This window comes from Bos indicus, chromosome 16, assembly GCF_029378745.1.
Source record: "Bos indicus isolate NIAB-ARS_2022 breed Sahiwal x Tharparkar chromosome 16, NIAB-ARS_B.indTharparkar_mat_pri_1.0, whole genome shotgun sequence".
Classification (NCBI taxonomy): domain Eukaryota; kingdom Metazoa; phylum Chordata; class Mammalia; order Artiodactyla; family Bovidae; genus Bos; species Bos indicus.
Genome location: NC_091775.1, coordinates 73,614,561 through 73,642,420, shown reverse-complemented (window position 1 = coordinate 73,642,420; position 27,860 = coordinate 73,614,561). Strand labels below are relative to the sequence as shown.

The window sequence follows — 27,860 nt, the reverse complement described above, 5'->3', positions numbered from 1 at the left end:
ATGGTTTGGTATTCCCGTGTCTTTAAGAATTTTCCACAGTTTGTTGTGATCCACACAGTCAAAGGCTTTGGCATAGCCAATAAAGCAGAAATAGATGTTTTTCTGGAACTCTCTTGCTTTTTCCATGATCCAGTGGATGTTGGCAATTTGATCTCCGGTTCCTCTGCCTTTTCTAAATCCAGCTTGAACATCTGGAAGTTCATGGTTCACGTACTGTTGAAGCCTGGCTTGGAGAATTTTGAGCATTACTTTACTAGTGTGTGAGATGAGTGCAGTTCTGTGGTAGTTTGAGCACTCTTTGGCATTGCCTTTCTTTGGGATTGGAATGAAAATTGACCTTTTCCAGTCCTGTGGCCACTGCTGAGTTTTCCAAATTTGCTGGCATATTGAGTGCAGCACTTTCACAGCATCATCTTTCAGGATTTGAAATAGCTCAACTGGAATTCCATCACCTCCACTAGCTTTGTTCATAGTGATGCTTTCTAAGGCCTATGTGACTTCAAATTCCAGGATGTCTGGCTCTAGGTGAGTGATCACACCATCATGGTTATCTGGGTCATGAGGACCTTTTTGTACAGTTCTTCTGTGTATTCTTGCCACCTCTTCTTAATATCTTCTGTCAGGTCCATACCATTTCTGTCATTTATCGAGCCCATCTTTGCATGAAATGTTCCCTTGGTATCTCTAATTTTCTTGAAGAAGTCTCTAGTCTTTCCCATTCTATTATTCTCCTCTATTTCTTTGCATTGATCACTGAGGAAGGCTTTCTTATCTCTCCTTGCTATTCTTTGAAAGTCTGCTTTCAAATGAGTACATCTTTCCTTTTCTCCTTTGCCTTTCGCTTCTCTTCTTTTCACAGCTATTTGTAAGGCCTCTTCAGACAACGATTTTACCTTTTTGGATTTCTTTTTCTTGGGGATGGTCTTGATCACTGCCTCCTGGAGGCATTAGCCCAAGCTCAGTCTGATTCGCTGATGGTTATCAGACATGAGCTGCTGCTATGGATGTGACTGAATACTTAGAGATGCTTCTTGAAAGTGACTGAAACAAGGAGTCAAAAGCCTGAGGCTAGGTGGCAGCTTTAAGTTCATTCATTCCGGTTTTCTATCTGATGGTTCAGTCTCCTCTGCACACCCTCTGAGTCCATCCTTGAACTCACCTTGTAATGAGGAACTCCCGCCTTGCTAGGATATTGTAGCTTGCTCCACAGTTCCCTTTCCTCTCTCAAGCTGCTCCTGCTGTCCATTGGAGTTCAGACAACAAGAATGTCCACATCGCACACACAGAAGATTTCCTGTTTTTACTTTCCAGAAAGAATCAAGAATAATATGCGCAGGATCACTGCTTCTTATGTACCCTCATAAAGAAGTCTTGGTTTATTGTGAGGAGGTAGCTGTGAGAGATTACTTTCTCCAAAGGAGATCAGAATAATTGTACTACAGTTTGGTAGGTATCTTATTTCAAGAGAGAAGCCCCACTTCTATCCGTGGGTATTTATTTTACGTATTTACAGGTTATACTTGGTGTGTTAAATAATTACTTTTGAGCATCTGCTATCTGCAGTGTCATGTACTAAGAGCCAGGGCAGAGACAGAGGCGTTGGTGCCTTATTACAGCATGTCAGTCACAGGTTGATTTGTTACCCACCCGGATTCTTGGACTCTAATGAATAGAAATTGAAGAGGCCAGATTAGAAATTCGGAAAGGGTGTTGTTTCGACTCCTGCTGCATCATGATGGAAGGAAAACAAGTAACAGGTTCGCTTGCTTACTCCCAAGGAGGGGCCAGCTGGTCCCTTAAATGGAGTGAGCGTTGGGGTGGATCCATGGTTCGGGCTGGAGGAGTGGCTTGGATGGTCTGCCCAGCCCCCTGTGATGCTCTGTGCAGGGGATCATGCACAGGACCCTCCTTTTGCTCCAGGCACCTCAGAAGGGACAATTGGGTTTTGGCCTTTTTCTATCTTTTTCATAATCGGTCCCAACTGGCCATGCACACATTTATTTTAAATCCGTTATAGCATCTTTGTATCCTGTTGCTCAAGGAGACGTTTGTCCAGGTGCAAGCACTGCAGTAAAGGGTCCCAGGTGCCAGCTTGTCTCCGATTCACCAACAGTTATTTGTTGAGAATCTGCTTTGTGGCTGCCTTGGGTTCTTGCCCTTACAGAGTTTGCCATCCGCCGAGGGAGGCGGTGTTTGATGTCGATCACACTGTATTGAATCATTGTTGACTCTGCCACCTCTTCACGAGGCTCCGCTCTCCTTGAAGCAAGGTTATGTGCCGTGCATTACTAAATTTCCACCACCTGGCACACTGTAGGCAGAAGGTAAATATTTGTTAAATGAGTCAGTGGCTGGATACATGAAGGGAAAAACACGCACTTTGGCATCTGGTGCTTTAAGCTAGGTCTCGACTCAGCAGTTTGCCAGCTAGGTGGCTGGGGATAAGGACAGGCAGTTTTACAAAATAGGGACCTCTTTTGCAGTGTGGTTGTAAAGATTAAAAGAGGGAATGCACAGAGTGCTGCTTATGCCTGCATGCTAAGTCGCTTCAGTCATGTCCAACTCTTTGCAACCCCATGGACTGTAGCCTGCCGGGCTCCTCTGTCCATGTGGTTCTCCAGGCAAGAGTACTGGAGGGGGTTGCCATTTCCTTTTATGTCCATTTTTAATTTGACTTCTCCTGCCGAGTTATTGGGAATGGGGCTTCCATTAAAACAACTCTAAAAAATTGGAGGGAAGGAGAGTACTATTCATTGAGTACTCTTGATGCATCAGGCACTGTGCTCAGCCCTGTATCTGTTTTATCACTGAATTCTCATAACCTCCCGATGAGTAAGTGTTAGTTGCTCAGACGTGTCCGACTCTGCGACCCCATGGATTGTAGCCTGCCAGACTCCTCTGTCCATGGGATTCTCCGGGCAAGAATATTGGATTGGGTTGCCACTCCCTTCTCCATCCCTGTGATAAAGGACCTCTGTTCTCCCCAGTGGGGAAGCTGGAGTCTGGAGCATTGACATAACTTTCCAGAGCCTGGCTGACTCTAAGACCCAAGCAGGTAGACAGTGCCTGCAGAGCTAAAGGGAGCAAGGCAGGTGGGCTTACTTGGGGTAGGGCAGCCACGTTGGGAGAAACTGAAATCAGGTGGAGGTGGAAAAGGAGCAGTTACTTCAAATCAACAGCCCTTTTCAATTAGTAATCATGAGAGGCAGCGAGAGCCCGTGATTTTAGTGGGAGGAGCAAGTAACTCCAGGCTTTTAGGGCTCAGTTTGACTCTCAGCTTCATCCTCTCCTAGCTGTGAGCTTTGCACCAGTTACTTAGCCTCTGAACTGTAGTTCCTTCGCCAGAAATAGAGACGCCAGTACCTACCTCCCTGACAACCACATGTGTCTGTGAGCAATGAACACAGTAGTTGCCACCTTCTAGATAAATGATAATTCCTATGAATATTATTAGGTTTTTCATTCCTTCGGGGGCTTCTCCCCTCCCCCAGCTCTGTTCTGGGGGTCTCTGGGATTCCTTCTGTGTCTGTTCCATTCTCTGCTTCCTGCAGCACAGTCCATTGCTTTCTGTAGGTGGTATAATTGAAAAACCAAAATCTTTGTTTTAATGCATACACACTACTACCTCGCAGTTCTGGCAAATTTACAATCACTGTCCATCATGTCAAGATTTTACCTACGTGGCTGAACACCGTAGCCTTGGTTTTGGTTGAGAGGAGGGAGCATTTCTGTTTGTTATTGTTGTTAAATCTATGTTAAATATAATTATAGGAATTGATCTCATCCAGGTCAGTATAAAATCAGCTGAAACAAATCAGCTCTCTCTGCAGGTATATCTCCCTCTAGAGCTCTGTTCAGAGACTTATGAGTAAATGGAATTTAGGTATCTTGACTTTGATTTTCTCTGAATTATAGAAATATTTCCGGTGAGTCACACAGTAACTGAAGTATCTGATCTTTTGGCTTTGTTTCTCTCTCCTCACCTACCCCGTGTCTTTGGTCTGTAAACAGATGCTGGAAAGCATCTTGTCATTTAAAGGTATCCCACAAGAAATTGTATTTAGTATTATATGTCAGGGGGGTGAGCTGAGATGTTTTAGGGTCAGGGCTAGGGTAGACCCGGATGCTAGGGGGACAGTCCCCGGGCCTGCTGGATGCCGGTGTGAGGCCCAAGCACAGTGGCCAGCATGGACACACGTTCTCCCTTCCCTGCTAGAGCAGACCCGGATGGGGCCGGGTGGTGCTCTCCTATGAAGAAGCTCCAGGGACTCGGGCTGGGCGGAGATGGAGGCCTAGAATTGACCATTCCCCACCCCTGTCTTCCCTTTGGCCAGGGGGGGTTTGCTGTTTTTAAACCATAACTTTATTAATTTTTGAGTAAATGAGACAGCTAGTATTATAAAAGAACTCCTTTTTTTTTTTTGGAAAAGTGGTGAAATCCACTCTTCTGGACTCTTAAGAGGAGGAGGTTAGCCCTGTCCTGACCGTTTTGCTATGGTAGAGCAGTGAGCGACTGCATTAGAATCACCTGGCAGGCTCAATAAATCTGATTGCTGGGCCTCATCCCCAGAACTTCACAGTTGGTGTGTGGGGGTGGGCTGAGAATTTGCATTTTCAGCAAGTTCCCAGAGCCTGAGGCCATGGCTGCCCCAGAGGACATACCCTGGGAAGAATCACTATCATGGAGTAACCCGTGTGTTCCCCATGCTGCGAATGTAAATGATGGCTATTTCGTCAACTCCACCACTGCTGTGACTATCTCCTATTGATATGCTTCTCTTTGTCTTCCTTCCACAGGCATTTTGACGTTGGACTACATGATTTCTTGGTTAGGTAAGCCAATAATTTTAATTTTAGATATCATTGGCATAGCCTGTCTATTATGGAATCCTGAGATGAAAATAAAGCCCTTGTTAAATATCTTGGTGAATAATGGCAACTGTGTAGTTGTCAGGAAAACACTGCCAGCACTGTTATTTGTGTGTGTGTGTGTGTGCATGCCTCCCAGAGTCACACAAGAGTAGCCAGCCTCTTTAAACAATCAAAGGGATTTATATCTGAAACGGTAGTTACCTAACTATTGCGCTGCTGCAAAGACAAATAGAAAAGTGAAGAGAGCCAGCCTGCATTCATACATTAAACAACTGTCTTGACCAGTCTTCCCTCCACTGAATTTAAGCTTTTTAAAAACGGAATCTACTGGTTCTTTTGAGCTTCCCAGGTGGCTCAGTGGTAAATAACTCACCCACCAATGCAGGAGATGTGGATTCAGTCCCTGGGTCAGGAAGACCTCGTGGAGGAGGAAATGGCAACTCACTCTAGTTTTCGTGTTTGGAGAATTCCATGGCCAGAGGAGCCTGGCGGGCTACAGTCCATGGGGTTGCCAAGAGTAGGATGTGACCAAACAGCAGCTGGTTCTTCTACAGTCATTAAGACACCAACTTTATTCATAATTCACAGAGATTACACATAGCAGTTTATATCCTAGTATACTGGTGATTTGTTAGCTGAGTTGACTTATGGGGTGTGTTAATTCCAAATAGTTATTAAACAGAGGCTAAGTGGAAACATACCAGAATATTAACAGAGTTGCTAAGAATATGCATCATATTTTTCCTGCTATAAACTTTGTTATACTTTCTAGATTTTCATTATACTGAGCATGTATTTATTATTCTAATAATGCTGGGAAATGATCATTAAATGTACCTATCAAAAATATATGTGGAAAGCAATAATGGTTGCGGAAGGACTATAAGCTGAAGATTACAAGGAAACCAGGAATCATGTAGAGTGATTTCCTTTCTGCAACTGTTTGGCTCTAAATGCTAATTAATTCTTAGAGTCCACTAATAAACAGTCTTGTAAATCACACGTGATTATTTCTGGGTAGATGTTAACAGTGGTTCAGTTCTCTGTGAGGCACGGCCATCTCCTTGTGGGTAAGATGCTCTCTGAGGAGAAATATACATCTTTGGCATCACCTGGATCCTAAAACAGCAGCATTTCCTCTGTGCTAGATTGCATATGGTGGTGTCCCAAGAGGGGCCATGGCTACCTTGTCCTTTCTCTACGTCCTTATCCAAGGCTGTGCAGTGAAATTGCACAGTGAAATTCCTTGGCCTGGGGAATATGGATTATCCTGGCTTTCTCCAGGCTCTCATACATGGAAGGTTGTGTGTAAACGCTTACCCATGATACATCAAGGGTAAATGTGTTTTAGCAGGAGGGATAAAGGGTCAGTGGTCAGGAAAGGCAGGCATGAGAATTCTGCATCTAAACCCATCATAAAAGCTGCCTGAACGAACTTCAGGGAGTAGACTGGATCTTTTGAGTCAATGCCTTTGGTGCTCCGCGTTACTCCCATACTACTGTTCACACGAGTGCTGTGGTGCCTGCAAGTTTGTACTCGGCAACTTTCTTGAGGGCTGGGAACACATCTTAATCCCCTTTTCATAATTCAGTTATATAGAGAATCGACCCTTCAATTTGTGTAGGGGTGACTGAAGGAGTAAATGCATGAAATGAAGCAGAAAGGACTGGAAGGTGAGGATTGCAAGAAGCTGTTTATTTAACGAATAATTATTAAGCCTACCACGTGCCACTTGGTTATTTCTGGGAATACCATGGTGAGAAAGGGAGACATTTGATTTAAAGCTTTCCCTCAGCTCATTGCTTGCCAGCCTTGTGGTTTGAGCAACCCGAAGTGAGGAGGAGGGGTGGTCCGCTTCTGGGACCCCTCCTCTCTGTCCTTTTTCTGGGCGCCAACCATATCTCCCGTGTTAGGGGAGGAGGCAGAGGGAGTGGTTAAGTGACTCTAATGTAATTGGCGTTGGGATCCCCTGACTTTGGCAGAAGGCCCTTTTGTGTGAGTGCTAGTAAGATGCTCAATGAGTCACCTTAATCCGTTGTTCTGAGAACCAAGCAGAACTGGGGCTTCTTTCTGCCCTGCCGTCTTCCTGCAGTTTTCCTTTCCTTTCCTCTGGCCTGGGCAGAACAAACCAACACACCTGTGGTTATCCACTTGGCGAGTAAGAGGTCAGTCTCTCCTTCTGGGAGGCCTGCCCAGTCTCTGGATGAAGTCTCTTCATCACCTCAGCCACCTCCCAGCACGTGTCAGCACTCCCCACTAAGCCAAGAGCCTAAGGATTCTAAATCTCTTCCTGTCTTGCTGTATCTCACGTTCACAGAACCCAGGGTGGCAAGGCTTGAGCTGGGAAGCCGGAAGAAAACTCAAGGGGTGGTAGGAACTGCAGACAAGTTTATTCTCTAATGGTGGTACGGCAGCAAAAGGGCCTTCTCAGATGGGGCTTATACACGTTTACAGAGCAAAAGTGGTCCATGGCCGAGCGGGTACATCGTGAGAGACATGCGTGGTGCTCTAAGTGGTCTCAGCCGTCACGTGACCGTGTATTTACAAAACGTGGAGCGAGAGGCCTTGGGGGTGAGAGAGCCTGACCACCGCCATCTTGGCTCATTTGCTGTTTCCCTGGACTTCCTCTGGCCTCCTCCCAGCTTGGGGATGGGGTGGGACAGGGTGTGGGTGGGGGAGCTGGTTGAGGGAAATAGTCATTTCTCCATCTCCTAGGAATTCCAGGATGGTGTGGGGGGTGTTACCCCTTTATTTCCAGCTGTCTTTAGAAAGTGGATCCTTTCTGCTCCCATGTTGCAGGTGAGGGTGGGGTGCAGATCGCAGACCTGCTGGGGACTTAGAACTTGGGGACTTGGGCCCTTTAGTGAGAACTGTTTCATCAGCATGTCAGTGTGGAAGCTGGGTTGAAGAGATGAAAGCAGGAGGTGGGGGAATGGCAGCCACAACCCTTTTTAAAGGTTAAGCTGTGATGGGGAGGACAGAAAGACCAGGCAGCTGGTGGAGAGGGTGGTTTGCAGGGGGATTTTGTTTTTCCTTTTTAATTGGAAGAACATTTAGCCAGCAGAAGGTCTTAAGTGCCCTTTAGACTTAAGAAAGTGGTTTCAGTTGGGTGGAGAGGAGCAGTACATAATTGCCAGGGCAATGAGGAAGGGAAGCCTTGAATGGTGATTTAGTGACCTCAGAGGGCCTTGGCATATCAATGGAGAGATTGATGTATCAATAGAGAGATCCCTAGAGGATTAGAAGAATAAGGGGGATGGGGGTGGTTAATACTCCAGGAATCCTTCTCAGTCTGTGATGACCAAGAGAAGAAAATATATTTCCATTTCTAAAAAGAGGACATGTTGGAGAAATTGGCATAGACTTTTTTTTTTTTAATTAACTGCAATTATTGACTCCAAGTAACTCTTAACATGTACTCTGGGTTGTCAGGCTGTATTGAATGCTTAGGGTTTGGCAGGAAAGAAACTGCAGCATGCCTGAAATTAATCAGCTTCATCTTTTACGTTGATGGAAGCAATGTCAGCTTCTCTGGAATGACATCAATTTCCACAAAGCCAAGAGCCCTATCTGTGATCTCAACCTAGGCAACTGCAGGGAAGGATATGTTTCCTTTTAAGTTGTTGGCGTGTTTCACTGGGCTGTGGGGCAGGAAGGAGCTGTCACAGTTAATGAAATGTGAGCATTTCTGGTGTTGGCGTTTTATGATGACTGTGGGAAAATTCTGTGCACTCAATCCTTCTGCATCTTATAGAAACCAAAGGGAAGACTTCCTGGAAACAGTAGTCACAAATCACCGAAGAATATTCTCAGAAGAGCATTAGCTAGGGTTCTTAATGTGATGCTACCAAAGAAAAAGGGGAAAAGTGGCCAATCTAGGAAAAGAAACACAGAAGAAAGTTGCTCTTTGATTTTAAATAGGTAACAGGATGACTTGTTTAAATTTAGCTTAGTTAAGTTTTGGCAAGAAAGTAGAATTGATTAGTGATGTTTGGTTTGATTCTTGCTGTTTCATTTTACCCATAACTGTAGCCAGCCCCACCCCTTTTATGAAAGATATACTGTATTTGCTTTGTATCTACCCACCACCCCCCTTCTAAGTACCTCAGATCGGGGAATCATTTTAAGTGACACAAGACACTCTCATGACTTTTAAAGGAAAATCTCAAAACATCCTTCTTACATATTGTCTGAAAGATGAAATTTGTCAGGGGTTTTGTTTTTTAAACAATTACTCCTATGCTTGTGCATGTAAAAAGGAGAAAAATGTTCACCGTGTTTTCTTCTTGCTTTCTGTATTATTTAGCTATTTAACCCATTTTAATACATATTTCAAATAAGAGTCTAACTTAAATACTGGGACTTCCCCGGTGATCCAGTGGTTATGATTTGATGCTTTCACTGCTGTGGGCCCAGGTTCAGTCCCTGTTTGGGGGACTAAGATCCCACAAGCTGTGAGATACAGGCAAAAAAAAAAAAAAAGGCAAAATATGTTTTCTTTACCATCACTTTCCCTTTTTGTTCTAAAGTGCACGTGTGAGCACTTCAGAGCCACTACTTTTGTCCTTAGGAGGATTTTTTTTTCATTGAGTGTATTTTTATTGGAGGATGGTTGCTTTACAATGTTGTGTTAGTTTCTTCTGCTTAGGAGACTGTTTTGATATCCTGTCAGGACCATCAGAAATGCCAAGTGTGGCGGAGATGCCAGGGGTACATGTTAGGCAAATAGAAAAAGGCAGTGGGCCTCAGGCATGGCCCTGAAGCTGCTCGAGAAGCTCTCTGGAGCTGACACAGTCATTGGAAGATAAATTTCTTTACATAAGCAAGCAGATTCTGCTTAGAGATCCTTCAACATAGTGCAGATTCAGTCCTGTACAAGCTCTAATGTTTCTATGAAACAGCTCCGCTGTGCGCTTTTGAAGTGTGATTTTGTTCCGGCAAAATGGGCCAGCCGCTCACTTCTGTAGTGTCCTTTTCCCCTGGAGGTTGATCCTGGGGCCCACTTGTCAGAGGGCAGCACACTTCAGTGATGTGTCAATGAATGGTTCACTGAATTCTGAAATGAGCAAAACTGGTTTGGGTTTTCTCTTGGTGACAACCTCTACCTGACCCAGTCACAAAACCAGCCCCACAGCAGAACAGAAGTGTTGTTTGGGCTGAAAACATTGATGTTTTGAGCTTCATGAATCATAGGGTAGTCTGTAACCTCCTTTATTTTGAGCACCCTGAAGTCCACCGCCACATTTGCTGTAGTTTAACAGTAGCAGTCATAGAGTTGATAAAGAAGTCTGCTCACCATCATTTGAAATTATGTTTTGGGTCATGTGATGCCTGCCTCGCATCTTTAAGAAGCCTAGTAGTCAGATGACTAGTCAGTTCAGTCGCTCAGTCGTGTCTGACTCTTTGCGACCCCATGGACTGCAGCACACCAAGCTTCCCTGTCCATCACCAACTCCCAGAGCTTACTCAAACTCATGTCCATCTCGTCGGTGACGCCATCCACCCATCTCATCCTCTGTCATCCCCTTCTCCTCCCACCTTCAATCTTTCCCAGCATCAGGATCTTTCCCAATGAGTCAGTTCTTCGCATCACGTGGCCATAGTATTGGAGTTTCAGCTTCAGCATCAGTCCTTCCAATGGATACACAGGACTGATTTCCTTTAGGATGGACTGGTTTGATCTCCTTGCAGTCCAAGGGACTCTCAAGAGTCTGGTTGAATCTGATCCCTTGCCATCTCTCACATCACATTTTCCTTTCTGCTTCTGGAGAAGGGATATTCACCTTTGTCTGTACTTTGGGCTTCTTACCTCACAGAGTTGTAGTGGGGTATATAATATATGCCACACAGTCAGCTCATGCCTGGAAACAGTGAGGACTTAGTAGGGCTTAGTTTTTTCCTTCCCCCACCCCCACTTCACCTCTGGAATCAGGGTAACAGGTTTGAGTCCTGGCCCCCCTCCCACCTTGGGGTCACTCACTAACCCTTTCTGAGTTTTTGACAACTTCTCTGACGCTGTCTCTCCCTACTCAGAAGTAGTCAGTGATTCTCTTTTCCCGGGTCAAAACCAGACTAATCCACCCTGTCCGGGGCCCACAGCAGTAGGTCTTCAGGTTCGTTTGTTCCCTGGCCTCCTCCAGGAGATCTTCCAAGCCTAGGGATTGAACCCAGGTCTCTCGCAATGCAGGTGGATTCTTTTACCGTCTGAGCCACTGGGGAAGCCCTTTTCCATCTCATCTCACCTTTAATCTTTCGTGTCACTGCCAAATGGGTCCTCGTGCTATTTTCCATCTTTCTTCCCACTCCTGGCTGCTTTTCCTGGCTCATGTGTTCCCCGTGTGTGAAGTGCCCACCTGGCCCCCATATTCAAGTCCGCTCCTTTCAACTCCGTCTCAAATGCTGCTTCCTCCGTTCTTAGCACGTGTCTCCATCTTGGACCTATTGTCTTTTTTTTTTAACATGTTACACATCAATTATCTCAGCTTTTAAATAATGCAGGGATTGCCAGTTCATTGCTTTACTCTTTTTTAAATGGGAACAAAGTTCATTTGCTTGGTGATAGGGCTGAAACCAGTGTCCCTTGTCTGTAACCCAGGGATGCAGAGCGTAGGGAAGGTGCTGAGCATTTGACACCATGAATTAAAAGAAAAAAAAAGTTTGAATGAATACATCTTATTTTTCAAAAATGGAACAGAACTTAGTTACTGTCTCCTTTTCATTTAATCCATTTATTTATGCAACCAATTAAGTGGTCTAAGCACTATTTCAGAAACTGGGATGAAAGCAGTGATGGGCTAGACAAGGTCTCTGCCCTCCCTTGCCTGCACTGCAGTGGGTGAAGCCAGAGAGTAAATGAGCACGGCATTGCCTGTGATGTGATGGAAGGGCAAGGCGGGGAACCCCCTTCGATGGTGTGGGCAGGAAGGGCCTCTTGGAGGCAGTAGGTGACACCGGTGAGAGGTGGGTGAGCTGAAGGAGGCAGTGGGGGAGATCTGAGGCCAGGCTGCTCCAGGCACCAGGGCCCTGAGACCAGAAGGAGCCCACTGAGAAATGGAAGGAGGGGGAAGCTCGTGGGGCAGGAGGGTGTGGAGCAAGGAGCCAGGAGTCCAAGATGAGTCTGGAGGAAGAGGTGACAGCCAGGCTGTGAAGAAGAATGGGTTCTGTTTTCGATGCAGTTGGTGCCACAGGAGGGTTTTAAGTAGGGGAGTAACAGGATGGATCTGTGACAGGCTGAGCTAGGAATTTAGTGACATTAGCCATTACCATGCTGTTCCCCTGCAAGCTGGAGCTTGGTGACCCAAGAAAAGTCTCTTTGACAGCCAGCTTCTGTGAAAGCCACTCTGTGCTGAGTAACAATAGCCCCAGACGATCCTTTAATTTCTTTGTGCTTTTGTTTGCTTGGTGTGTTGTAAAGGCATCATGATACACATGGCCGAGAAACTGGAGGCAGTGGGATGGTGGTGGAACCCGGCAGTACGCCTTTGGAGAGAGTGGGCTGGCTCTGGAAAGCCCACTGGGATGGGGTTTGCAGCTTTCTCGTGGGCACGCATAGCCATCTTGTCACTTGAGCACCCTCCCTGTGGGGTCTCTGAAGGCCCGGGTCTTAGCCCTCAGCTCCTGTCTCAGGGCTGCTGCTCTTGGATGTCAGCCACCCTCATGACAGGAGACCTCCGTCTAGAGCACCGATCCCCGCTCTGGGCAGCCGGAAGGAGAACACCATCTGGTTTGCACATGAAAGCTGCTGCACAATGAGTCGGGATATTCTTCCCTCATATTCTCTGTTGGTATATTCTCAGTTTTTGTTGAGAACGCAGCCGCTTCCTGGCTTCCCCCATCACGACTCCTGTCAAAGACAGCGTTTCTCTTTCCCTAGACTCGAACACCTGGAAGGATCTGTGGTCCTTTCCTTTGGAGAATTTTAGGGTAGAAGAGCCTTGATGACTGTGCCCCACATTACAATACTTTTCAGTTCTTAGATGATTTCTCAGATCCACTCTTGCTTCCTTCCTACCCCTACCACTTCTGAGGAAAAACTTTGCAGAATTATTCATCTTCATGGCTGTGCTATATCGAGTTGTAATTTAGAAAATCTAGATTAAAAAAGAAACTCTTTATCCTCCAAGAGTTGAAATGCATAATTCACTTCCCACCATACATAGCCTTTATCAATATAGATTTTCCAGTGAATACATGTATCCTTTAAAGAAGTTGAAAAGAGCCCCTGGTGAATTAATTGAAAAAATCTGCAACATCGCCACATAATTTTAAGTGCACAAAGCTCTGGGTCAAGGATGCTGCTGAGCAGGATGGACTGTAAGATCTATGGTCCACACCAGTGAAGGCAGAGTATTTATTCAACAGGACATTTGGTAAGCGGTGGTGGTGGTGTTTTTTGTTGCTGTTTTTTTTTTTAACTCTTTTCCTGATTCCTGGGGATTGTTCTGACTTGTCAGATTTCTGCACTGAATAGAAGCCAGAAACTTGCTTTCCTTTCCAATAAAAGTATCAGATTCCTTCTCCCCTCTATTTATTTTAATTTTACTTATTTTTTAATTGGTGGAAAATTGCTTTACAATTTTATGTTGGTTTCTACCATACAACATTGGAAATCAGTCATAATTATATATATATATATATATATATACACACACACACGCGCACACACACACACCTTCCCTCCAGAGTCTCCCTCGCCTCCCCCATCCCACCCCTCTAAGTCATCACAGAGTGCCAGGCTGGGTTCCCTGTGTTATTTAGCAACTTCCCACTACCTATTTCACACATGGTAGTGTATATACGGTCAGTGCTACTTTCTCAATTCGTCCCACCCTCACCTTCCTCTGCTGTGTCCACAGGTCGGTTCTCCACTAGGTTCTTCAGTATCATTCTTCTAGATTCCATATGTATTTGTTCATATGTGATACTTGTTTTTCTTGTTCTGCTTAGCTTCTGCTGGGAATGACACATAAAGGGAGGGGCATGTGGAATGCGTTCTGGTGAGCCGGGTGGCAGTGCTGTCCAGCAGGTGTCTGGGAGGAGCCGCTCGCCTGAGCCCAGTGGCAGGCACAGCAGAGTCCCCATCAGAGCGGTGGTGGTGGGATTTGTCAACAGTGCCTGACTGCCCAGCCCCAAGCCTGGCTTCCAGACCCTCTCTCAGAGGTTGTGCAAGCTGCTGATCCTTCCTTACAAAGTTCCTTTCCTGTTAAAACTAACTAGAGTGGGTTCTGTTATTTGTGGTGAAATATCTGCTGTAGTTACTTAGCAAGTGATGTTTGGGATGTCTCGCTCAGCAGGGGGAGTCCGTGATCTTCACTTGGCTTTGCCCGCCAGCTTCTTCGATTCCACGCACCAGAATTGAGCAAAATTGCAGCTATTTTTGCATAACAGAAGCAGCCTGTGGAATGGAGAGGGCAGTGGGTCAGATACTGAAGGCTGTGGCTCTCGTCTGCTTTACCACTCTCTGGCTGCAGTGATTCTGTGCAAGTCACGTCTCCCCTTGGGGCCTTAGTTTTCTTATTTGTAAAATGAGAAAATAATATACCAAATGAACTCTAAGGTCCCTTCCAATATCAGCAGCCTCTGAGCAGCTTTGGTGTTTTTATTATTACAGAGCTGCTTCTGTTGTCCTGACCTGCACTATTTAATACAGTAGCTACTAGCCACTTGTGGCTATTTAAGTGTAAATGGTTTAAAATCCAACAAAATTACAAATGTAGTTCCTTAGCTGCACTAGCCACATTTTAAGTGCTCCATAGCCACATGTAGCTACTGACTGTCATCTTGGACAAGGCAGATAATAGAACATTTCCATCATCATAGACATTCTCCTGATGAAACACTGGTCTACATGATAATGACATTTGTCTACTTCCTTTGTAGAGATGCTGGCCGTTCTGTTGTATTTCTGCCTGCTTGCTTGAACAATCAACATCCATTTTACTTGCCATTCATGATTCTTTCCATGGGTGTGCGCGCGTGCTCAGTTGTGTCTGACTCTTTGCCACTCTGTGGGTTGCAAGCCACCAGCCCTCTGTCCCTGGGAATCTCCAGGCAAGAATACTGGGGTGGGTTGCCATTGCCTTCATTCAGATTGCCCCAGATAGAATTCCTTATCTACTCTTCCCCTATCCCAACCCCACACTTTGTCCCATCCCTATTCTCCCCGTCGTCTTAAAGAGTGGCTCCTCACCCATGTTAACTAAGACAGAAACCTTGGGGTTGGGTTGGAAAGGCTCTTCATCATACCCCCATATCCCCCATTTTGGTCCCTAAATTCCATCAGTTCCTCCTGTTAAATATTAACTGACCATGCCTTGTTGTCCCCGTTCATATTGTATGCACTGTGATTGAGCCTCTCCTCGTCTACTTCCCTTCTACTGTGAACCTCATCTTTGCTTTCTTCCTCATTCCAGCCTGTCCCCTCAGCCCACCCCCAAAGGAACTGAATCAAAGTACAGTTTACAGAAAACCCAGAAAAAGGCAGTTTTAATCAGCCATTCTCCTCCCTCCACAGCCATATGTTCAGCTGCCTTTTCCAGACTTAACCATTAGCCTCATGAGCAGCTGTGTTAAACTTCTTTCTGTTCCCTGAACGAGACTCGCTCATTCATTTTCTTCTTGGTATGTGTGTTTGCTTCCTTCTGCCTGTATAGAACTTCTCAGCACCCAGTCTGGAGGTCACCTCTTTTGCAAAGTCCTTGATGACTCCCTGGAGAAGTTAGGTGCTCCCCATGGGGGTGCTCTGCATCTCAAAGGTCATGGTCGGTGGCTTGGGGCTCAGACTGGCATCAGGCTGCCTGAGTTCGAATGCCGGTTGTGTCACTATTGACTCTGACAAATTTGACATCTCTGTGCTTGACTTTCTTCATTGATGTAATGACTGTTCATAATGCCTAATTCATGGGCCTCTATGAGGATTAAGTGACCTAATATGTTTAAAGTGCTTAAAATGGCACTCAGCCTAGAGTAAGCATTTAATAATTGTTCATTGTTGTCCCCATCACTGGACTTCACTTGACTCCTTCATGTACCGGGATGATAGCAGACTGAATGGTGAGTGATCACACCATTGTAGTTATTTGGGTCATGAAGATCTTTTTGTACAGTTCTTCTGTGTATTCTTGCCACTCTTGTTAATCTCTTCTACTTCTGTTAGGTCCATACCATTTCTGTCTTTATTGTGCCCATCGTTGCATGAAATATCCCCTTTATCTCTAATTTTCTTGAAGAGATCTCTAGTCTTTCCCATTCTATTGTTTTCCTCTATTTCTTTACCTTGACTACTGAGGAAGGTTTTCTTATCTCTCCTTGCTATTCTCTGGAATTCTGCATTCAGACACGTATATCTTTCCTTTGCCTTTCACTTCTCTTCTTTTCTCAGTTATTTGTAAGGCCTTCTCGGATAACCATTTTGCCTTTTTGCGTTTCTTTTTCTTGAGGATGATCACTGCCTCCTGTACAATGTTATGAACCTCTGTCCATAGTTCTTGAAGCACTCTATTAAACGTAATTCCTTGAATTTTTTTTTGTCACTTCCACTGTATAATGATAAGGAATTTGATTTAGGTCATACCTGAATGGTCCAGTGGTTTTCCATATTTTATTCAATTTAAGTCTGAATTTTGAAATAAGTAGTTCATGATGTGAGCCATGGTCAGCTCCTGGTTTTGTTTTTGCTGACTCTCTAGAGCTTCTCCGTCTTTGGCTGCAAACAATATAATCAATGTGACTTCAGTATTGACCATCTTTTGACTTCCTACTTTTGCATTCCAGTCCCTTGTGATGAAAAGGACATCTCTTTTGGGTGTTAGTTCTGGAAGGTCTTGTAGGTTATCATAGAACCCTTCAACTTCAGCTTCTTTGGCATTAGTGCTTGGGGCAAAGACTTGGATTATTGTGATGTTGAATGATTTGCCTTGGAAACGAACAGAGATCATTCTGTCATTTTTGAGATTTCACCCAAGTTCTGCATTTTAGACTCTCTGGTTGACTACAAGGGCTATTCCATTTCTTGTAAGGGATTCTTGCCCAAAGTAGAAGATACAATGGTCATCTGAATTAAATTCACTCATTCCTGTCTATTTTAATTCACTGATTCCTAAAATGTAGATGTTCACTCTTGCCATCTCCTGTTTGACCACTTCCAATTTATCTTGATTTATGGACCTAACATTCCGGGTTCCTATGAAATAATGCTCTTTACAGCCTCAGACTTTAGTTTCACCACAAGACAGTCACAGTTGGGCATTGTTTCTGCTTTGTCTCAGCTTCTTCATTCTTTTTATTTTTTTCTTTTTATTTATTTTTTAATTGAAGGATAATTGCTTTACAGAATTATGTTGTTTTCTCTCAAACCTCAACCAGATTCAGCCATAGGTATCCACGTATCCCCTCCCTTTTGAACTTCCTCCCATCTCCCTCCCCATCTCACCCCTCTAGGTTGATACAGAGCCCCTGTTTGAGTGTTTTAGCCATACTGCAATTTCCCGTTGGCTATCTATTTTGCATATGGTAATATAAGTGTCCATGTTACTCTCTCCATACATCTCCCCCTCTCCTCCCCTCCCCCCATGTCCATAAGTCTATTCTCTATGTCTGTTTCTCCATTGCTGCCCTGTAAGTAAATTCTTCAGTACCATTTTTCTAGATTCTGTGTATATGCATTAGAATACGATATTTATCTTTCTCTTTCTGACTTACTTCACTCTGTATAATAGGTTCTAGGTTCATCCACCCATTAGAACTGACTCAAAGGCACTCCTTTTTATGGCTGAGTAATATTCCATTGTGTATATGTACCACAACTTCTTTATCCATTCATCTGTCGATGGGCATCTAGGTTGTTTCCGTGTTCTATTGTAAATAGTGCTGCAGTGAACAATGGGATACTTGTGTCTTTTTAAATTTTGGCTTCCTCGGTATATGCCTAAGAGTGGGATTGCTGGGTCATATGGTGGTTTTATTCCTAGTTTTTTAAGGAATCTCCATAGTGTCTTCCATAGTGACTGTATCAATTTACATTCCCACCGACAGTGCAAGAGTGTTCCCTTTTCTGCACACCCTCTCCATCATTTATTGTTTGTAGACTTTTTGATGATGGCCATTCTGACTGGTGTGAGGTGATATCTTGTCATAGTATTGATTTGCATTTCTCTCATAATGAGCAATATTGAGCATCTTTTCATATGTTTGTTAGCCATCTGTATGTCTTCTTTGGAGAAATGTCTGTTTAGGTCTCTTTCCCACTTTTTGATTGGGTTGTTTGTTTTTCTGGTATTGAGTTGTATGAGCTGCTTATATATTTTGGAAATTAATCCTTTGTCAGTTGTCTCATTTGCTATTATTTTCTCCCACTCTGAGGGCTATCTTTTCACCTTGCCTATAGTTTCCTTTGCTGTGCAGAAACTTTTAAGTTTAATCAGGTCCCACTTGTTTACTGTTGTTTTTATTTCTGTTACTCTAGAAGGTGGGTCATAGAGGATCTTGCTTTGATTTATGTCATCGAGTGTTCTGCCTATGTTTTCCTCTAATAGTTTTTTGGTTTCTGGTCTTGCATTTAGGTCTTTAATCCATTTTGACTTTATCTTTGTGTATGGTGTTAGGAAGTGTTCTAATTGCATTCTGTTACATGTAGCTGTCCAGTTTTCCCAGCACCAGTTATTGAAGAGGCTGTCTTTGCCCCATTGTACATTCTTGCCTCTTTTGTCAAAAGAAGGTACCCATACGTGCATGGGTTTATTTCTGGGATTTCTGTCTTGTTTCATTGGTCTGTGTTTCTGTTTTTGTGCCAGTACCATACTGTCTTGATGACTGCAGCTTTGTAGTATAATCTGAAATCAGGAAGGTTGATTCCTCCAGCTCCATTCTTCTTTTTTAAGACTGCTTTGGCTATTCAGTGTCTTTTATGTTTCCATATGAGTTGTTAAATTTTTTTCTCCTATTTCTGTGAAAAATGTCATTGGTAATTTGATAGGGATCATGTTGAATATGTAGATTGCATTTGGTAGTATAATCATTTTCACAATATTGATTCTTCCTATCCAGGAACATGGAATATCTCTCCATCTGTTTATGTCTTATAAATTTTATAAAAATCTTATAACAGTGTCTTATAATTTTCTGTGTACAGTTCTTTTGTCTCCTCAGGTAAGTTTATTCCTAGATAATTTATTCTTTTTGTTGCAATGGTGAATGGGACTTATTCCTTAATTTCTCTTTCTGATTTTTCATTGCTAGTGTATAGAAATACAAGTGATTTCTGTGTATTGATTTGTATCCTGCAACTTTGCTAAATTCACTGATTAGCTCTAGTAATTTTCTGATACTATCTTTAGGATTTTCTGTGTACACGATCATGTCATCTGCAAACAGAGCTTTACCTCTTTTCTGATCTGGATTCCTTTTATTTCTTTTTCTTCATTGATTGCAGTAGCTAGGACGTCCAGAAGTATCTTGAATAATAGTGGGGAAAGTGGGCACCCTTGTCTTGTTCCTGATCTTAGGGGGAATGCTTTCAGTTTTTCACCATTGAGAATAATGTTTGCTGTAGGCTTATCATATATGGCCTTTACTATGTTGAGGTAGGTTCCTTCTATGCCAATTTTTTGAAGAGGTTTAATCATAAACGGGTACTGAATTTTGTCAAAGGCTTTTTCTGCATCTATTGAGATTATCATATGGTTTTTATCTTTCAGTTTGTTAATATGGTGTATCACCTTGATTGATTTGCATATATTGAAGAATCTTTGCATCCCTGGAATAAACCCAACTTGATCATGGTGTATGAACTTTTTGATGTGTTGCTGAATTCTGTTTGCTAAAATTTTGTTGAGGATTTTTACATCTATGTTTATCAATGATATTGGCTTGTAGATTTTTTGTGTGTGTGTTGTCTTTGTCTGTTTTTGGTATCAGGTTGATGGTGGTCTCATAGAATGTGTTTGGAAGTGTGTTCCTTCCTCTGCAATATTTTGAAAGAGTTTTAGAAGGCCAGGCATTAGCTCTTCTCCAAATGTTTGATAGAATTCTCCTGTGAGGCCATCTGGTCCTGGGCTTTTGTTTTTTGGGGAGATTTTTTATCACAGTTTCAATTTCAGTGCTTGTAATTGGTTTGTTCATAATTTCTATTTCTTCCTGGTTCAGTCTTGGAAGACTGAACTTTTCTAAGAATCTGTCCGTTTCTTCCAGGTTATCCATTTTATTGACATATAGTTGTTTGTAATCTCTTTTTTTTTTTAATTTTTCTACAGATAGTTTTTGCCATTTATTTTAAATCTCTTCATTGTGAGCTATAGCAGTCATAGAGAAAAGTATATAGAACATAATACACAATTTAATTTTTCTGCAAAGTAAATGCATCAGGTCAAGAAGTAAAACACTGCTATCCCAGCCCACCCCCAATCCCTCCTATATATCCCTTCTCCGCTGCAGTTCCCCCTTTCAAAGATCGTCTCTGTCCTGACGTTTATGGTCAGTCACGTCTTTGTTTTCCTTTAAAATTTGACTGTATAAATAGACATCCATGGACAATATTGTTTGAGTTTTTTATGTCAGAGTCTTTAAGTGTGTAGAAGTGGATCCATCAGCATGTGTTCTTTGTGTCTGGCTGCTTTTATCAACACTGTGTGTGTGAGGTTCCTGCACATTGTTGCACACAGCTGTAGTTAATTTTCACTCTAGTCAGTATTTGGGCAATCAACAGGTGTTTACACATCCACCTAGCTTGTTACCTGTTTAGGGATTTGATTATTACATCAGCTCTGAGCATTCTCACCTGTGTCTCTCTGTATTCAAGTTCACACATTTAAGTAGGCTGGATACCTTGGAGTAGAATGACCAAGTCATAGGTTATGTTCCTTTAACTTTACTGGATGATGATAAGTCATAATCTCTTATAATCCTTTGTATTTCTGCATTGTCTGTTGTAATCGTTTTTCATTTCTAATTTTATTGAGTTGATTCTTCACTCTTTTTTTCTTTATTAGTCTGGCCAAAGGTTTGTCAATTTTGTTTAACTTCTCAAAGAACCAACTTTTAGTTTTATTAATCTTTACTAACTGCTGTTTCTTTCATTTCTTTTTATTTCTGCTCAGATCTTTATGATTTCTTTCATTCTATTAATTTTAGGTTTTTTTTTTTTTTTTGGTCTTCTTTTTCCAGTTGTTTTAGGTATAAAGTTATATTGCCTATTCGATGTTTTTCTTGTTTCTTGAGGTGGATTGTATTGCTATAAACTTCCCTTTTAGAATTGCTTTTGCTGCATCCCTTAGGTTTTGAGTTGTCATGTTTTCATTGTCATTTCAGCCTCTTCATTCTTTCTGGGGCTATTTCTCCACTCTTCTCTAGTAGCATATTGGGAACCTACTGACATGGTGGGTTCAGTTTTCAGTGTCATATATTTTTGCTTTTTGGTACTGTTCTTGGGGTTCTCACTGAATCCTGTGGTCGACACTGAAATCAGATTGATTATATTCTTGGCAGCCAAAGATGGAGAAGTTCTATACAGTTAGCAAAAACAAGACTGGGAGCTGACTGTGGCTCAGATCATGAACTCCTTATTGCCAAATTCAGACTGAAATTGAAGAAAGTGGAAAAAACCACTACACCATTCAGGTATGACCTAGATCAAATCCCTTATGAGTATACAGTAGAAGTAAGAAATAGATTTAAGGGACTAGATCTGACAGAGTGCCTGATGAACTGTGGATGGAGGTTTGTGACATTGTACAGGAGACAGGAATCAAGACCATCCCCAAGAAAAAGAAATGCAAAAAAGCAAAATGGCTATCTGAGGAGGCCTTACAAATAGCTGTGAAAAGAAGAGAAGCCAAAAGCAAAGGAGATAAAGGAAGGATATACCCATTTGAATGCAGAGTTCCAAAGAATAGCAAGGAGAGATAAGGAAGCCTTTCTCAGTGATCAAGGAAAAGAAATAGAGGAAAACAACAGAATGGGAAAGACTAGAGATCTCTTCAAGAAAATCAGAGATACCAAAGGAACATTTCATGCAAAGATGGGCTCAATAAAGGACAGAAATGATATGGACCTAACAGACGCAGATGGTATTAAGAAGAGGTGGCAATAGTACACAGAAGAACTGTACAAAAAAAATCTTCATGACAAAGATAATCACAATGGTGTGATCATTCACCTAGAGCCAGACATGCTAGAATGTGAAGTCAAGTGGGCCTTAGGAAGCATCATTACGAACAAAGCTAGTGGAGGTGATGGAATTCCAGTTGAGTTATTTCAAATCCTGAAAGATGATGCTGTGAAAGTGCTGCATTCAATATGTACTCAAATTTGGAAAACTCATCAGTGGCCACAGGACTGGAAAAGGTCAGTTTTCATTCCAATCCCAAAGAAAGGCAATGCCAAAGAAAGTTCAAACTACTGCACAATTGCACTCATCTCACAGGGTAGTAAACTAATGCTCAAAATTCTCCAAGCCAGGCTTCAGCAATACGTGAACCATGAACTTCCAGATGTTCAAGCTAGTTTTAGAAAAGACAGAGGAACCAGAGATCAAATTGCCAACATCCACTGGATCATCAAAAAAGCAAGAGAGTTCCAGAAAAACATCTATTTCTGCTTTATTGACTACACCAAAGTCTTTGACTGTGTGGATCACAATAAACTGTGGAAAATTCTGAAAGAGATGGGAATACCAGACCACATGACCTGCCTCTTGAGAAACCTGTGTGCAGGTCAGGAAGTAACAGTTAGAACTAGACATGGAACAACTGACTGGATCCAAATAGGAAAAGGAGTACGTTAAGTCTGTATACTGTCACCCTGCTTATTTAACTTATATGCAGAGTACATCATGAGAAACGCTGGACTGGAGGAAGCACAAGCTGTATCAAGATTGCCGGGAGAAATATCAATAACCTCACATATGCAGATAACACCACCCTTATGGCAGAAAGTGAAGAAGAACTAAAGAGCCTCTTATGAAAGTGAAAGAGGAGAGTGAAAAAGTTGGCTGAAAGCTCAACATTCAGAAAACTAAAATCATGGCATCTGGTCCCATCACTTCATGGCAAATAGATGGGAAACAGTGGAAACAGTGTCAGACTTTATTCTTCTGGGCTCCATAATCACTGCAGATAGTGATTGCAGCCATGAAATTAAAAGACACTTACTCCTTGGAAGGAAAGTTATGACCAACCTAGATAGCATATTCAAAAGCAGAGACATTACTTTGCCAACAAAGGTCCGTCTAGTCAAGGCTATGATTTTTCCAGTGGTCATGCATGGATGTGAGAGTTGGACTATTAAGAAAGCTGAGCACCGAAGAATGGATGCTTTTGAACTGTGGTGTTGGAGAAGACTCTTGAGAGTCCCTTGGACTGCAAGGAGATCCAACCAGTCCATCCTAAAGGAGATCAGTCCTGGGTATTCATTGGAAGGACTGATGTTGAAGCTGAAACTCCAGTACTTTGGCCACCTGATGCGAAGAGCTGACTTATTGGAAAAGACCCTGATGGTTGAAAAGATTGAGGGCAGGAGGAGAAGGGGACGACAGGGGATGAGATGGTTGGATGGCATCACCGACTCGATGGACATGGGTTTGGGTAGACTCAGGGAGTTGGTGATGGACAGGGAGGCCTGGTGTGCTGCGATTCATGAGGTCGCAAAGAGTTGGACACGACTGAGCAACAGAACTGAACTGATGGGGTTCTCAGCAAGAATGCTGAAATGGTTTGCCATACCCCTCTCCAATGCACCACATTTTGTCAGAACTCTCCACCATGACCCGTCTGTCTCGGATGGCCCTACACGGCATGGCTCATAGTTTCATTGAGTTAGACAAGATTGTGATCCATGTGATCAGTTTGATTAGTTTTCTCTGATTGTGGCTTTCATTCTATCTGCTCTCTGGTGGATGAGGATAAGAGGCTTGTTCAAGCTTCCTGATGGGAGGGACTGACTATTCCGAAAACTGGGTCTTGTTCTGGTTGTCAAGGCCATGCTCAATAAGTCTTTAGTCCATTTTCTGTTGATGGGTGGGGCTTTGTTCCCTTCCTGTAGTTCGGCCTGAGGCCAAACTGTGGGAGGGGTAATGGTGCTAATGGGGACCCCTTCAAAAAGACTTATGCTAGCCTCCCAGGACTGTTGTAGTCAGTGCCTCTGACCCCATGGCAGGCCACTGTTGACCCTTGCCTCTGCCAGAGATTCCCAAGCACAGACAGGCCAGTCTGAATCAGTCTCTTGTGGGGTCACTGGTCCTTTCTCCTGGGTCCTGGTGCACACAAGATTTTGTTGCGCCCTCCAAGAGTCTCTGTTTCCCTAGCCCTGTGGAAGTTCTGTGATTAAATCCCACTGGCCTGCAAAGTCAGTTCCCTGAGGGTTCCCAGTCCCTTTGCCATATCCCTTCGTTGGTAAATCTGTTGTGGGGCCTGAACTTTTCACAGCAGTGCAAGCACTTCTTTGGTATAATTGTTCTTCAGTTTGTGGGTTGTCTGCTAGGTGGCTCTACGGGGCTAATGGTGACCTCCTCCAACAAGACTTAACACCACACGCCGTGCCTCCCAGGACTGCTATAGCTAGAGCCCCTGTCCACGTGCAGGCCACCGCAGACCCATGCCTCCACAAAAGTGAACTGAAGTGAAGTCGCTCAGTCGTGTCCTGCTCTTTACGACCCTGTGGACTGTAGCCCACCAGGCTCCTCCGTCCATAGGATTCTCCCAGGTGAGAACACTGGAGTGGGTTGCCATTTCCTTCTCCAGGGGAGCTTCCCGACCCAGGGATCGAACCCAGGTCTCCCGCATTGCAAGCAGATGCTTTAGCCTCTGAGCCACCAGGGAAGCCCAATGCCTCCACAGGAGACCCTCAAACACTCAATGGCAGATCTGGCTCAGTCTCTTTTGGGTTTCCTGGGTCCTGGTGCACACAGGTTTTGTTTGTGTCCTCCCGGTGTCTCTGGCGGGTATGAGGTTTGATTTTAAACGTGATTGCACCCCTCCTACTGCCTTTTGCAGCTTCTCCTTTGCCCTTGGTCATGGGGTATCTTTTTTTTGGTGGATTCCGACATTCTCCTGTCAGTGGTTGTTCAGTAGCTAGTTGCAATTTTGGTGTTCTCGCGAGAGAAGATGAGCGCACATCTTTATACTCCACTGTCTTGGATTCCGGATTCCTGGGAAAGTATGGCTGTAGTTAAGAATTACTTATGCATGTTACCCTAGCACGTCTGAAATCCTCACTTAGACAGTGGAATTGATGTATTGAAGGGAGAAGACCTTCGGTAGAAAAATGCATAGTGTATCCTATTAATTAATATACTAGAATGGGAGGGTACTTTATCATTGATAAGTCAATAACAGTAATAATGTCAACATTTAAGATGACTACTCTTGTATTAATCAGAGAAGATTCATTTGCAATCAGAAAACCTCTACCCAAATGAGAAAGATGGGTGATCGTACCATCAGTGAACTAGGAGTTTGGCATACCCTGCAGTCTGTAGGAATGAGGATGTGCTGATGTACCAGGGAGTAGGTATGAAGCTTCAAGTCAGTGTAGTTAGTGATTTTCTTCTCCAGCTTTTGTTTTGGGGGATTGTTAAAATCCTGGTGTGCTTGTGGGCATATGTTACTCATTTGAACATTAACAGTTAATAAGTGCCATCTTGGAACCTCGGGATGGTTCCAAATGTTAGTTGCTATATAAGATCAAGGTCTGTTGCAGTGAGGATGATTTCTTCTGTTAAGTTGGTGGACATCACACAGAACATCAAAGCAAGAACAGCTATGAGGAAGGGGGTTGACCTGCTGTGAGGGAGGGACATGGTCTGGCACCGCCTAGTTCCAAAAGATCAATGTTTTCCAAGAGTTGTTAAAAAATTTTTTTTTTTTTTGCTTCCTGAGTGTAGTGGACATATGCTTCATACTCTGGCTGTTCAGTACCTTTTGAATGTCTTCCTGGCTTTGCAAAATGCCTGTCCTTCTGAACTCTACTTCCTCAAAGTACAAGTCAGTAGTCACTTTCTCGGTCTCCTTGGCAGCTAGTGCCAGAATGTATCCCAGGCTCTGTATCTCAGATGCATTAGAAGGATACCTTTGGAAGTGAGTCAGGAGAGGCGTCCCATGGAAGTATTTCTGGCGAGGGTGGCAGTGGCATCTGCAGTAGGGTCTGCCGGAACCGTCTGGTGGATCAGTCATCTCCCAGCCTGAGTCCCTGGCCCACCAGATACCTGATGGGCCAGGACCTAATGCCCTGTAAGAAATCTCTATTCTGCCTCAGTTAGCTAGAGTGGATTCTGTTGTTTACAACTAAAAACTCTGAATGGTGTATCAGACTCTTAAGCATGAACAGACCAGGCTGTAACCAGTTCTGTTCTCACAGCAACTCCCCATGCTGATGAGGGACCATGAGAATCTCAAGGTAATTGGATAAAGTTTCATCCTCTTGATTGTGCTGCCAATTCAAGGCGTTTCTGCTGTAATGTGAGGCATACAAACATGAAAAATATGGTTACATGAAATGGCACACAAAAAGGATAATAGGATTTATGGAAAAATAGAGTTGGATAGGTCACCTCAAATATATGAAACGCCGTCTAGAACACTAAGAAAAACCATAACAATCCTAACAAGACTAGCAGCTCAATTGGAAAGCCACACTGAATTGCTAGGCAACAAATATTCTAGGAAGTATAAGCGTTTGCCTTAAAAGGTGAGGGTACATGGATAGAAGGGGGGATGCAGGCTGCTGAGCTCTGAAGATGAGGGTAGAGGGAGGTGGGGATAAGTACTTGGAGGCTTTACACAAATTTGAGTGGTGACAGAGAAGGCTGCCCCTGGATGCTTGTTTTGTGGTGGCCTTTTACACTGCGTCTTTGAGAACGGTGCGCTCCATGCGTCTGTAAGAGAACACGTGACCCCACTAGGCCAGTGGGAAAACAGAGCAGAACGGGTACCTGGCACAGTGAGGTAGTCGACTTTGTTTGTGAGCTTTGTTTTCAGAGGCTTTTATGTGTATTTTCATGCTAAGGGACTTCTCTGCTGATCCAGTGGTTAGGACTTCAAGCTCCCAACGCAGGGGGCCTAGGTTCAATCCCTGGTGAGGGAACTAGATCCCACAGGCCACAACGAAGAAAGATTCCATGTGCTGCAACTAAGACCAGGCACAGTCAAATAAACAAGTAAATACTAAACATATGCTAAGAACAAATACATGTCAGCTGATACAGTTTATGTTTTATCTGGACACTGTTCTCTTACTATCAATGACAGATATACTGTGGTATTTAGAGAAGTGTGCTGTAGTCGGTGAGTATACTTGAAAGTGTTCTCTAAACCTTAAAAGCTGGAGGACCCTTGGCCTGTAGATAAAGGGACTGTGGGAGAAAGGATTATTTAAAAGGAGGAACCCCAGGAGAAGCGTGGACTGTCTTATTGCTGAAGGCAAGAGCTGTGGCCTCGCATAGCAGTTAGAGACACAGGCTTTGGATAGACCACCTGGGTTTGAGTCCCTCTTCTCCGACATGCTGGGTCTGAGCCCTGGTTTGATCATCTGTAAAACGAAGATAATGAAGATTGTACCTTAGACTTGTTGGTGCATGCGAAGTCCTTGGGGCAGTCCCTTGAATGATGGCTGCTGTTGACTTCTCACCCATCATCTACGTTATAGTTGGCTTCAAGGATAGGAAAGCTTGCATGAAAAACTTGCTGTCAGGGTCTAACCCATAATAGGCATTCCGTCCACATCTGTTGAATTTGAATCCAGTCAGAAAAATCCACAGAGACTGCAACCAGCACTGTTTCCTCCTACCAAGTCAGTGTGGAAACTGTTTTCTTGGCCAGGATGAGATGCTGTGTTGGGGGAACTGATCTGGGAGCACATGCTGGACTGGTGGTCTGTGAGTCCTGGGTGCCTGGGGATAACAGAAAACCCCAGGGAAGGTCAGACCTTCAGAGCAGAGCCTGAGTAGGAAGAACAATCCGCCACCAGCCTGGTTTCCATTGTGACCAGGCCGTTTCAATGA

General features: G+C 43.6%; 1 protein-coding gene across 6 annotated transcripts in view; it reads left to right on the top strand.

The window, feature by feature from the left end:
• The window catches only part of HHAT (hedgehog acyltransferase), a 352,855-nt gene that overhangs the window by 169,751 nt on the left and 155,244 nt on the right, over nt 1–27,860 (top strand). For all 6 annotated transcript variants that reach the window (XM_070768646.1, XM_070768650.1, XM_070768651.1 and 3 more), the window contains one exon: nt 4,798–4,833. In XM_070768646.1, the coding sequence (XP_070624747.1) occupies nt 4,798–4,833 (36 nt within the window). The remainder of the gene's footprint in view (nt 1–4,797; nt 4,834–27,860) is intronic.